The sequence below is a fragment of the Planococcus citri genome, chromosome 4, assembly GCF_950023065.1.
Source record: "Planococcus citri chromosome 4, ihPlaCitr1.1, whole genome shotgun sequence".
Classification (NCBI taxonomy): Eukaryota; Metazoa; Arthropoda; class Insecta; order Hemiptera; family Pseudococcidae; genus Planococcus; species Planococcus citri.
Window position 1 is genome coordinate 54,231,408 of NC_088680.1, and position 13,482 is coordinate 54,244,889.

General features: G+C 31.7%; 1 protein-coding gene across 8 annotated transcripts in view; it reads left to right on the plus strand.

The window, feature by feature from the left end:
• The window catches only part of pyd (polychaetoid), a 68,873-nt gene that overhangs the window by 35,998 nt on the left and 19,393 nt on the right, over positions 1-13,482 (plus strand). For 6 of the 8 annotated variants that reach the window (XM_065364876.1, XM_065364874.1, XM_065364872.1 and 3 more), the window contains one exon: positions 7,726-7,898. In XM_065364876.1, coding sequence (XP_065220948.1) covers positions 7,726-7,898 — 173 coding nt within the window. Of the gene's footprint in view, positions 1-2,619; positions 2,787-7,725; positions 7,899-12,254; positions 12,402-13,482 lie in introns of those variants that run through there. The other 2 variants (XM_065364878.1, XM_065364880.1) reach the window with 2 other exon arrangements.

Genomic DNA, 13,482 nt, shown 5'->3' on the forward strand with positions numbered 1-13,482 from the left:
ATATTGTTTGAAACTTGTTTTTTTTTCAGACCCTGTTTTTTTTGTTTTTTTTTAATTATTTCGAGATTTTTGACCATAGAATTGTCAAAAAATTTTTAAAAAATGATTATTTTTTCACACGGATTTTACAAGAATCCATAATCTGAATTCTGAGACTCTGGGTAGATTGTCAGTTCATTTCTGATAAAGTAAAATCTAAAATCCATTTCTATAATCTACTACCCCAGTAGATTATGAATTTTTAATAATCTGAATTTAATCTGTTTACAATCCTGTGAAAAAAAACCAGCTGGATTTTCAAAAACTGTTTGTATTATTTGTAAAAAAAAATTGACAATCCATAATCCAGATTATGCAAAATCTGTGTAAAAAAACATACTTTAAATCATTTATTTGATATCTGTCAAACGTATAAAACATACCTAAAGGCAAGATATTTTTTGAATTTTATTTACATTTTTTGATTGAACAAGAACAATATTATAAAATCGAACAAAGTTATAAACTTTTAAAGTATCTACCAAAAAAGTCTCAAAAAAATAAAAAAACTGAATCTGAAACCACATTTACACACTGAAAAAACGAAGTTTGTTTTAAAAACGTTTAAAACAGGTAAAATTTTACACTTGAATTTGGGATACAAAAAAAAACTGTTTTTTGTTTTTTTTTTTCGAAAAAAAACGTTTTTTTTTCAACACTGAAAAAAACCGCCTCGTGTTTCCTCCTTCACCAAGTTGAAAATCAAAAAAAAAAAATGGAATAAAGTATATGGTTTTTCAAACTATGTTGGTTCCTTTGTTTGGAGCCCTTTAAAATTGGAAAAAATCTAGTAAAAAAAATAAAAAATTGTAATATATGTAGAAAAAATTTGGGCCAGAATCCTTTTAAATAGCCCTATTATTTTCAAGAAAAAACATTCCTCCAAGTCTCCCAGTAATGTTGCTTCCTTTAAAAGTTGAAAAAAAACTCAAAAAAAAATTAAAAATTAAAGTCTCTGAAAAATGTTGAGAATTTTCCATTTCTAGTCACCATCATTTTTCTGAACAATCCCTCTTTGAAAAAAATAACCTTCCTCGGTCACCTAAATTACTCTAAAAATTAAAAAAATAAATTACACAAAGTTGGTGATTTGAAAAAAAATTCAGTGTGTGAGTCAGAATTTGGTCCTGCTGCAATACTGTAACTCTTCGAAGCCTTCTTTGGAAAATACAAAAAAAAAAAAAAAAACTGAAATGAATCAAGTCGATATTTTTTTAAATGTTCAATTTTTGTGTCATTTGCCCTCAAACTTGATAAAAAATCAAATAAGTCGGTATTTTTCTATCTAATTATTTTTGGAAATTTAAGAGAGAGGGACAAGTTCTAGTTTTTTATCATCCAAAAGGAGGGAGAATCAAAACAGTATTTATTTATTACTGTTTTTTTTTCATGAAAATGAACCAAATTTAAGAATGAAAAATAATAACACAAAAATTTCATTTTTTTTCTGATTTTTTTTTTCATGGGGCCGAATTTGTACTTTTTTGATCATGTTATAGGAGGGGGGGGGTCAAAACTATCGAATAGTGATTTATTAGAATATAAAATCGTAAACAGTTTATTATTTTCTTTTTTTTTGAGAACTTTGAGGCTCGACTTAATTTTAATTAAAAGACTGGATTTTTTTTTTCCAAATTAAGATTATCAACAATTTTGATGGTTGAAAGTTGAAGAAATTGCACACAAAATTTTCAAAATGTGTTGAAAGAAATCATTCGTTCAAGAGCTGAACTTTGTAATTTTGACTTTTCGAAAAAAATAACTGATTTATAATTTAGATCATTTTTTCACAAGTTGATTTTGAATACAGGAGAACTGAGAAGAGATAAGAGGCAAAATTACAGCTGCTAGAAAAACTGCAACAAAAGCATCTTCCACATAACGTGCCAACAAAACCATTCTAAGCATTAATTACTACAACACCTGATAAGGGCCACCCACCTTTATACTCATAAAAATATTTCCTCCTAATCGTCGACAAAAACCTTATTTTCCTTCTTAATTATTATTAATTAACAACGTAAAAAAAAGTCCAAACGTCAAAAAAGATAACGAAACAAAAATACGAGTAAAACAAACAAACTAAACACTTCATAAAACGAAGTGTTCAAACTGACGAGTTTCGAAGTTAAGTTTTTTTCACGTTTGAAAATAAAAAACAAAGAAAATTCGTGGATTTCTCAGTCGAAGTCTCGTAGCTCGTTCGAAAACAATTTCCGCACACCACCTAGTTGATGCGTTGTAGTATTCCATCAACAATGGTAGATCTCTCCCTTCGTTTGTACATTGAAATTATTAATTATTTCCTGTTTGAAACATTCCCAGAGACGGATCTTTCGTCGGATTGGCAATTTAACACGACGCTGACTCGGCTGACGCTGCGGCTCAGGACGATGAAAAAATTTTCTCTATTAGACTGCGGGATTAACCCTTTGTTTTTTTTTCTTCTTCGGTGTTCTTTTTTTCGGTGGGGAACTCGGCGGAGGTGTCGTATTAATTGAAAATAATCCTTATTTATACCATCGGCATTGATTTTTTTTTGCTTCGTGGGGATTTATTGTAGGTGCACAGTTGTTGTACTCGTAATGTTACGTTTCGCATTTTAGTTTATAACGTCGTACCCCTGCAGTCTTTTGCGGTTCCCTGACTTAACTATGTAATCATAAAGCTCAATTGGGTGTAGATTTTTGGTGCTGAAAGACGTACGTTCGTCGTTGGTTCGTTTTGAAATTATGAGAATTGTTTGGGTAAATATTACGTTTATAGTTTTTACGTACACGAATATGTAGTTAGAAAGCACAAAAAAGCTTAGATGAATATTGTGGATAGGTTCAGCAGGTTCAAGTACAGGGTCTCTACACTCTCCTTGACGTATTTTTCGATCAGTTGAATAATTTGGCCATCTTTCATGCCCAGAAATTCTTATTTTTTTTATTGCTTTCGATGACTCGAGATTATTTCTGCAGATCCTGTACGATTCGTATTCGTTTGACTCTAGGTAATTTTCAACTTGACAAATACGAGGTAAAGTAGGTAGGTACACGTCGATATAAGAATTTATTCGTTTTTTTACGCAGCCTCTTGATAGAATTGACTGAAAATTTACTCGAGTAATGTAGACTGGTATAGGAGAACTGGTTTGAATAGATACCCCCCGTGAATGTTGTTAAGGTATAAACACATTCTAGTTTTAGTATACGTACTTCTTATAATGTTTTATATCTTAGGACGACGACGCGTATACTGCACGTATCTTTTATATATGTAGTAATATGTGCTATACAGTTACGCAGCAACCCAGGTAACCAAATTTTTTCTCATTTTGAATTATCGCCGCCTCTAGAATGCATTAAGGTTTGTTTATAACCTAATAATATAAATATTAAGAAGTATTTTACTCGTAATAAACGTATACCAGAGCTGTGTGAAGGCCTTACCATTTATGGAAATGAACCCAGAGAGCGTTTGGAAAAAAAAGGGTGCGAGAGATACCGATGACCTACGGTAATGGTACGTGGTCACGAATATCGTATGGTTTATCGAAATTGAAAATCTAGAGAATTCAGCTTATTTTTCCGTCATCGACATCGCGATGATCGTGGCTCCTCTTCAGAGTCTTCGTGGTATACATATCTGTACACGTATATCGACTCGAAGTCGAAGATTTATGCTTGAGAGCTTTTTTCGAGAAACGAAAACGATCTAATGATCGTCTTTTTGAAACGTATTAGGTATGTAAATTGGAGTGATTTGTATATTATAGGTAGGTAGTGTTCTGTAATTATAGGTACGATATGTGCTTGAGGAATCGTATGGTATCGTGTGTAGTGAACGAGTTATTGCGATGATTATAAATGAGACGGTGCTTGAGTTTGACTGATTGTCAACGTGGAATTAGAGCAGTTGAAGAGAAATTGATATTTATTCAACATTACATATATCGTGACAGATTCTTTAACTGATTTGATAGAAGAAGAGAATGTGTTTCGTATGAAGAAGCAAAATGAAATTATTGACTCTAAACTTCAAAATTTCTAACTAAGTAGAAAGGCATAATTTTAATGTTTTTACTTCGTAGTTAATTTTTTGCAGATGTTTTCAAAAGTAGGGTAGTCGAAAGTTTCAAAATTTTATTGTTTTGAAGCCATTTTCCATCTTGAAAAATATTTAAACCTCAGAGCAAAATTTTGAGCTCTCGATGTTGATCTTTGGATGTTGAGAAATTTTCTAAAAATAGTACATACATTACAAATAGCCCATTATTGGCAGGTGTAAAGTAAATCTTGAAATGAAAATCTGAAAATCAGATTCTGTGCCAAAGTAGACTTCTCGAATAAATTTTGACCATTTTCGGGCAGATCCAATGATCCAAAGATTCCAACAACACGTGGTACTTCACTCAAGCCTCATTAAAATGCTCCAGGAAGTGATATGGGCTTATCAAATTCCACAGCAAGGCTTGGATGGCGAAATTTGAGACAATGGATCGAATAGTATACCTATTATTTTTTTGCAAATTCAGAATTCCGCGTTTCATTTTTTTTTTTTTTTGATTTTTGACGAATTTTCGAAAATTTGAATGGTCTTTTTTCATGGAAAAGATGGTTTGGTAAAATTAACATCGTAAACTGAACTTTGGTTCATTCCCTATCTTTTATCCTAATTAGAGCCTTTGGCAGATGTTGAGGGTTTCCAGTTTTTAGAAAAATTGTCAGAAAAGGTACCGAAATTTCAGAATTTTTACAACATCAGAGGAAAGTTCAAGAAGCTGTTGGAATCGCTAAAAGGACTTTAAACGTCCATCGGTCGATTTGAGAGGCCAAAAATAAAACCTAAGTGGGTCAAAATTTTGATTTTTTTCTTGAAAATTGAGTCCAAAAAAAAATTCAAAAATTCGTCAAAAACTTGAAAATGAATTGCTCTAGAAATTTGGCTCAATAGTGTATTTATTTTGTGTACCCCTTCAGATTTTTTTGCTCGGTTCAAAAACGTTTCGTTGGTTACCATATGGTCTTTGTTTTGGGAGGAGAGGGGAAGGGTGGGGGATGGGCATCGCAAAAAGAAGTTTTCTTGAATCGCAAAAATACTTATTACGAGTCTACGACATGGTCGGAGTTCCTAATTTTTCAAGTCGAACCATCATCAAATCAATTTCGACCACTTTCAAGCCAACTTCGAGCTTTTAGGAAGATTTAATTTTCCTCCAGGATGCTGGAATCGTTCTAGAAAGCTTTGTAACCAACTTTGGAGTTGCTAAAGGCTCCACATTGCTTTGAAAGCGATCCAAATCTATTCAGAGGGTCGATTTTAAGGTATAGAGGAAGCTTCTAGTGCTTATAATATCGAGTATACTTCCGACTGAATTAAATTTTCAGCAGTCTATAAATTGATCATATTCGTCTTTTGAAGCAATTTTAATGTGTTGGAGAAAATCAAACTTTTTCTAGGATCGAAAGGGGGAGGAGGAGGGGGTAGGAGAGGGAGAGAGGGATGACTTGGTTTGAGTTGTGGGTGATTTTATTTTTCAGTAGGCTGAATGTGAGCTGAATGGGAGTTGAGAACTTGCAAAAGTTCTCTTTGCAGCTGAAAATGGGATCTGGTCAGATTTGAAATGGCCAGATGGGACCAGTCAAGTCAAAATTTTTGGTCAGATTGGATTAGATATGATCAGACCACATCTATTCTCTGGATCAAATTGGATCTGGCCAGATTTAATCAGATCTCGAGTTTTGATCGAATTAGATCTGTTCTCTGTTCAGCCTGATCAGATCCGATAATTTCCCCCCCGAATTGTTAGCAGAAAAATTTTAATAATCGAATCCATGGCTTTTCAAAACAATATTTCGACATTGAAAATATATTTTTGGAAAATATGCCCATATTTTATTGAAATAAACTGAGTACAAAAATAAATGAATTTCCTTAATAAATTTATTTTTGGTTCTTCAAAAAAAAAAAATAGATAATAAAATTAACAGAAACTTTTATGTCTGAATTTTTCTCTGGAGATCAAAGAAACTTATTTTGAGGATTTCTTCTATAGTTTGTTCTAATCAAAGTTATCAAGAGGTCAAAGGATACATTTTTCGTTCCAGGCCCCCGATTTCTAAATAGAGGAGGTGGAATGAAGAAGTTGAGAACTTTCGAAATTTATTAATAATTTGTAAACAAATCTTTTTTAAACTAACATTTTGATCGAAAAATTTGTAATTTAATATTTTTTAATGAAAGGGGAGGGAAGATTAATGAAAATTTCATTGACCCTAAGCCTATTTTGCTTCTCAGCTGATCATGACTGCTTTTATAGTGGATGTTTAAATCAAATACTTGCGTTCATTTTTTTTTTTTTTTTTTTTTTTAATCAAATTGAAAAATGAAAAAGAGTCTATAGAACAATTTTATTATTAAGTATGAATTTTAAAAATGGTTTGGCATATTTAAAAATCAAAATTTTTCCCAAAAATTCTTTTCTAAAAAAAAACCTTATGAATACTTCAATTTAGTTGAACTAGATATAAATTCATCGACACTTCAAATCAACAAATTTGAGAAGAAAATTTGCATTTTTTTCGCAAAAAAAAAGCCAAAATCTAATGAAAATGATGCTTTTGACCGTACAAACTCCCGAACAAATTGAGAATCATAACTGGACTTTGAGGGGTACAAGACACCCACATTGTATGGAATATTTTCCATTATTGAATCATGAATCACGTTGACGAAAATGTGACCTCATCGTGTGTTAATTGTACGTACAAAAATTAACGGCGACAAAAATGCCACCAAACTTGTTATTTTTTTCTCAAGTGTAATGTAATGGAATTTTTTACACGATCGTATAAAAAATATTTTATTATTTTGTATTGCTACGAGTATAATATTTCATTTTTACGTGTGGCTAACCCGTTAATGTGTCATTAAAAAGAACTCTTCCCGGTTCAAATTTTGTCTCCATGTTTAATAAATTCAATCGGAGCGTAAAAGTAATAACATAAAATCGTGCTTCGTGAATTTTTTTCCCAAATTAAATTACCGGTATTTTGGCATAAAAAATTTCATTGTACCTAATTGATTTTTTTTTGCGAAGAAATGAGAAATCTAGTCTTAAACGGTTCCTTGTTGGTAAGTTTTGGATCTATATAGAGTTGAATAATTTTTTTTTCATTGTCAAGGAATTTGGTATTTGTTTGATTTTTTTATTTTTAATTTTCAAGTTTTAATTAGATGAAAATTCATCTTTCTGGTGGGTGTTTTAGATATATTTTCATTTTAAAATCCTTTAAAATCTGTTCTCAATTTTGAAAAAATTTCCATTTTTACCTTTTTTTAAAGGTTTTTTTTTTCAGTAGAAATTTTATGCAAATTCTACTAGACTATCACTTTTGTGTTAATCCTTTGAAATTCCAACTTGCATAGCACGCGTACATATCTCGCTCGTAGATATTCATGTAAATTAGTCTTCATTCAGCAGCGAAACAACATCAAGTTCACCTATGTGTGAAATATGCATAATTACAAATTACACGCTTTAACCAGTAGTACCTTACCTATCTTGATTTTATCATTTATCCGCAGCAAATTGCTCTCGCGAGATAGCTATTTGCTTAATACTTACCTAATGTTACTATTACTAATCGTTATTATTTTTTTAATTTATTTAATTTATTTCTCTTTTTACTTTTACAGAACGGAGAACGAGTCGTATGGGAATTTCAACAGGTGACGTTGAATCGAGTACCCGGCTATGGATTTGGTATCGCGGTCAGCGGTGGCAGAGATAATCCTCATTTCGCCAACGGTGATCCATCTATCGCCGTCTCCGATGTATTGAAAGCTGGACCTGCTGAAGGAAAATTAATGTGAGTACTTATTTCGGAGATCGTATGTACTTACTATAGTCAAGTTTCCATATTTTTTTGTCATTACCGTAGGTCGGAAGAATTCCGGTAGTTGTAATTGATCTCCTTATAAGGTATTCTTCAAGGTTAATTAGTCATCAGAAAGGTAATTGTTCGAACTCTCATTATCAAGGACTCGAATAGTGTTTTATGTAATCCAAGCACGTTTACGTGTTAGACATCTTTTTATTCGTTGAGAATGTACCAGTATATCTGTGTTTTTGGTCGACGTGTGTTTGCATTTAGATATTTTTACTGCGTTGGATTGGATTGGCGCCTTTTTTTCGATGTGAATTTTAGTTTTGCGTTGTGTTGCAGAATTTATTTGTTAGTATTCGAATAACGAGTTAGATATGATTGTGAATTATGATTTATGTGTGGAACTCGATTTGCGAGTTGTAAATTTCGTCGCCCATGGTGGGAGATTCATTTTGCCCATGTCGAGTTTTCTGGAAATTTTGACTTTATAATTTGTAGGCATTTAATTTCTTCTTGGTTTTAAAATAATGCAAAATTTTAGAAAGATTTTAAATGAATTATTTTGAAACAATTCTGGATGTTTTTGAAATTTAAATATACGATTAGATACGTCCATTTTGATTGATTTTTCTACAATACTTTTGAAGGATATCTGAACAATTTCAATTAGATTTTTGGTAGATTTCTTAATGTTTTCTATAGAGATTTGTCGATTTAAAAATTTTTTTTCTATAATTTTTAAAAATTAGGTTTAAATTTTGATTGGATTTTCAAACTAGAAAAGATACCTTAACCACTTTTTGTACCTAATATAAACCTGAACAATGAACGCTAGGAATAAAAATGCAAAATGGGTTGATCTATAGAATATCCAGATCTGATCAGATCTAATCAAAGTTGTGCAAAAGATTTAAATTTATTTTAAAAATGTATAACATTACAAAAAAATGTATCTAATTTTGAAAAATGCAACTATTTTTCAAAATGTTGACGAAATTGTTGAAGTATTAAAAATGATTGCCATTCAGAAAAAATTCTATTAAAATCGTACATAATTATAATTACGAAAGATTGACTTAATTCTTAATTATTATAAAGTTGTGATGGTCAAAATACCAAAATTACACAAATTATGAACAAAATTGTTTGAAATCAGAAAACTTGATGCAATACTGCTTGAAAACATGGAAAAAGTTTATTAAATACATAATACCATTGAACATTTCATAAACGCAAAATTCTTCTACTCTACATTATTGAAATTAATTTGAAAAATATGGGGGAAAAATCATAAAATACTTAATACGGCAAAAATTGTCTCATGCAAACCTCAAAATTGACAAAATTTCTCATTGAAAATTTAGAAAAATGTGCTACATTTTCACAAATGAATAAAAACGAAAAAAAAAATTTCAAAGTCATCTCCAATGACGGTATAAAATTGATGGAAAATTGTTAAGATTTGCACAAAAACTGGTGAAAATTTCAGAAAAACGCAGAAATATTTTTATAAAATACAAATTTTTCAATTTTTGGAAATTTTAAAAATTCTGTAAAAAAGGTTTATAATATTGAAAAAATCTTAAAAATGTTTAAAATTGAATGAAAAGTAAGAAATAAATTAAAAAATGTCTAAAATTAAGAAATATGCATATTGTTCACAAAATGCTGAAATTCTGTAAAACAGTGCACGAAAATGTATCAAAAATTAACCAAAATTTTTGAAAATATCTGAAAAATAATAATAACGTGCAAAAATGTTGCAAACATTTTTGCAAAATTACCTAAAATTGCATAAAAATACCGATTGAAAATCTTGTAAAAATTGAAGAAATTCGGTAGAAAGTCAAAAGGATGGAAAAGTTGATAAAAAACAAGAGGGAAATTACAAAATTTACCTCAAAGTTAATTATAAAGCGAAAAACAAAGAAGAAAACTGCAAAATGTAGGCATTAAGATTTCATAAGATGGCAAAAAATTGATAAAATGATAATGAAATTTGATGTGTTGAAATTTTGTAAAATTTGTGAAAATTAATTTAACTTTGCATAAAAATTAGACATTACAAAAATCAAGAGGGTAAAGATTTAGAAAATTTTGAGAAAAAAAACTGAGAGAGAAAAACAACTGCTCAAAAACAAAAGGAAAATAACAAAGTGCACTTTCTCACCTACTCTAAGATTTAAAAAGTTTTTAGAATTCAACAATTTTTGGTTTGCCACAAATTTTATTGAATTGGCAATTTTTGAGTTCTAAAAAATTTAAAAAATTTATAGTAAGAAAGAAAAATGATCATAACTAAAATTTGACATGGTATTCATTTCCTTATTTATTTTTTTCATCGCGATTTTTAGAAATTAAAAATCAGTTATAGCCCCTTCAATTTGCAAGTTAGGCAAAAAAATCATGATTGGTCATTTTGTTCATTTTTCAAAGTAGGTGATATGGTACTACACTGGCCCCCATGGTCAAAATTGGATCTTGGCTCTTGAATTTTGAAAACGTATTTTGCCCCTTCAATTTTGAAGATGGGCCACACCTTCACATTATTTTTTTTCTCCGTCGTTTCTGGTTACATCCAAATCTGAAGTTTGTACATCCACTCCCCGGACATCCTGTATATAAATTTAAAAATTGACCAAAAAAAATCAAGTCAGATACCTACGTATTTTGCCCTAAAATTTTGTGAATTTTGTTAAAAATTACCTAAATTTTCAAATAGCAAAAAGCATAGAAGAAATTGTTTAGAAACACGAGGAAAATGGCGAAATTGACATAAAAATTAACGATGGAATGAATTGCCCCCCCCCCAAGAAAAAAATCGATCAAATATGGATGAAATTTTGGAAAATTTCACACGAAGGGCATTCAAGTATCTACTTAAAAACTAAGAAAAAAATATAGGTACCCAAAAAATCAGCAGAAAATGATAAAAATTGATACAAAAATGAACAAAAGTTGTTGAGAAATTGATGAAATGATGTAATTCCGAGAGACATTACAAAAATTCTCAAAATGTCGAAATAACTTCCTAAAATGACCAGGAAAATAAGGGAAAAATTACGAAATGTTATAAAATTCATACTTATTGCAAGGTTGCCAAAACTTCATTTAAAAAATGAACTGATCTTATGTTAGATTTGATTAAAATAACTCAGAGTGAGTTTGGAGGAGTATAGATCAATCGTTTCTTCGAATTTTCAAAATTTCCCGAATGGTCTGGAAATCACTTTGGAACCCCTCGTCTGAAATTTTCTGGAACAATGCAGTTTTCGATTAAACTGATCCTGGTTGAAAGTAAAAGCGAACCAAAATTTCAACTACCCAAGTTGACGTTTAGCTGTTCTGGAGATACCATTTTTGAAATTTCCGAAGACGACTGATTTTGTGCTGGAGGCTCCAGAACTTCTGAAATAGGCAAAAAATCGATTTGACTGATTCAGTAGCCTGCAGGTAATCGAAATCCTAGCTTTTTGACTCAATTGTCACAGTTTCAAATATTTCACTTTTTTTGTCAATTTTTGGGTCATTTTTACATTTTAAAAAATTTGCAAAAAATCGATTGAGAAATGAACTTGAAATTTTGAATTTTGGATTTTGGAATTTTTTGACAAGCTCTTTCCAAGTAAGTATTTGAGAATTTTTCAGATCAGTGGCAATGAATTGGTCGATTAGAAATCGGAAGTGTTATTCTTGGAAAAGTAGCAGGAAAATTGAGTCAAAATTTTGATTCAGTTCTGTTCTTATCTTCACAGAGCACTCTCTGATCCCCCCCCCTCCCACAATGACTAGAGCTTATGCCACCGTTCATCGTTCTTCGTCAGCGAATCGTTCTGTTACGATTCCTCTTCCAGATAGGTGTGCTTTTCTACGGATTAGCTTCATAATACCTACACCTCGGGCTTCTGTTAGTTATTATCACGCGGTCGTGGTGCAGTAATGTGACTTTTCCGAGAACAAACTTCAGCGCGATCGCTGGAGAGTTTGGTACGCGCGTAACACGGTTACCTTGAACGTCGGCACGCTGGAATGCGTTCTATCATTTAAAAAATGACGAGCCCACATCGTTTCGTCATACTAATTCGAAATGTCCGTTAACCGGCTACCACTGGCACTAGGTAGAGGACAGAGGTGTACGTCGAAAAGACCTCATTATCTACTTAACATGCGTATCTCTACTCTTTACCTATTTCTATCCTCATCGAAGAGGGAGAAGACAATTCCTACCTCTACCTCTATAGGTATACCTCCTTCCTACCTTCGTGTACCTAGACAAATTATTTCACCTGAAATACCATCGCGAAGCCTTATTACTAAACGATTGAAAATCTCACTTTGGTAAATTATTCACTATTCAGTATTCACAACGGAAGCCTTTGCAAAGCTCGTCCTATTAGTTAGTTCATGGCCATGTGCGTAGATAATCGTAACGAGAACCTATCTCGATATTATGATACCGTCGAATTCGAATAAAACTGGCAGCTGGTAAGTGATGTTTTGACTACATACAACTTAGCTTTTTTGGTAAATTTTTTTCTTTCACATTTTTTTCTACTCCACGTGTTCGATTAATCGTTGTCTTCATTTCGCGAGATTTTATTATCATTGCCTTGACCTTGTACGCCTTTTCAGTTTTCCCTCTCCTCATACGTGGCTATAAATTATTACCAGAGTTTAATCGCGTAGGTCTCCTCTATCTAACTCCAGATACGTATCCAGTTCTTCTGATATAGATTTGCGATAAACAACGTCTTGGATTCGGAGCTTGGAATTTCAATTGATTAAAATTTTACATTTTCTTAGAATTTTACAAGCTACCTATCAATTTTGCGAATCGTTTCAGAATTTGTTTTTTTTTCTTTCTCTCCTCGAGTAATTTAGTTTAGTCTACCCATATACGAATGATACATACGAACCAAAACTATTGTTACGCTGGCATTTTCATTCTGATACTAATTTAAAAAGCATGCTATTTAATGATATGGTAAATTATTCCACTGTATAAGCGGCGCGAATCATAGACCAAGCATTATCAAAATGACGCGATGATGTTTTGGTATCAGTATTTTTTCCTTCTTTAAATACGAGAGAAGAATGTACAGTCCAAGTTCCAAGATTTGTGTAATTTTCTCATAGCTTAGAGGGTTTGAGAAGAGTTTGATTAACTGCCGAATGGGCGTATTACATCAACTAGACGTGATAGAAGAAGTCTGTAGCTGTACCAGGTGCGATGTGTATGTAGTATGATCTCGGCGTCTTATATGGATGATGAAGGATCCGCTCTTGTGGAAGAGCAAGACCACTAACCACCTCACACCGTCTTCTTGACTCTCCTCTCCTGTAGGCCTATACCTACCGGTAAATTAAAACATACGAGTAGATATCGGCTTTTTATCACCATTGGAACGCGGATTTCGATTTGTTTACAGGCATTTATATGTACTTACTCGTATGTAGATGACCCCATTGTTATGAAAATTTTTCATTTTCAGATCAACATCTTATTCGAATTATCTGAGTAGGTGTTTGGTGGTTCGAACTTCGAATTGGAGTCTTGATAGGTATT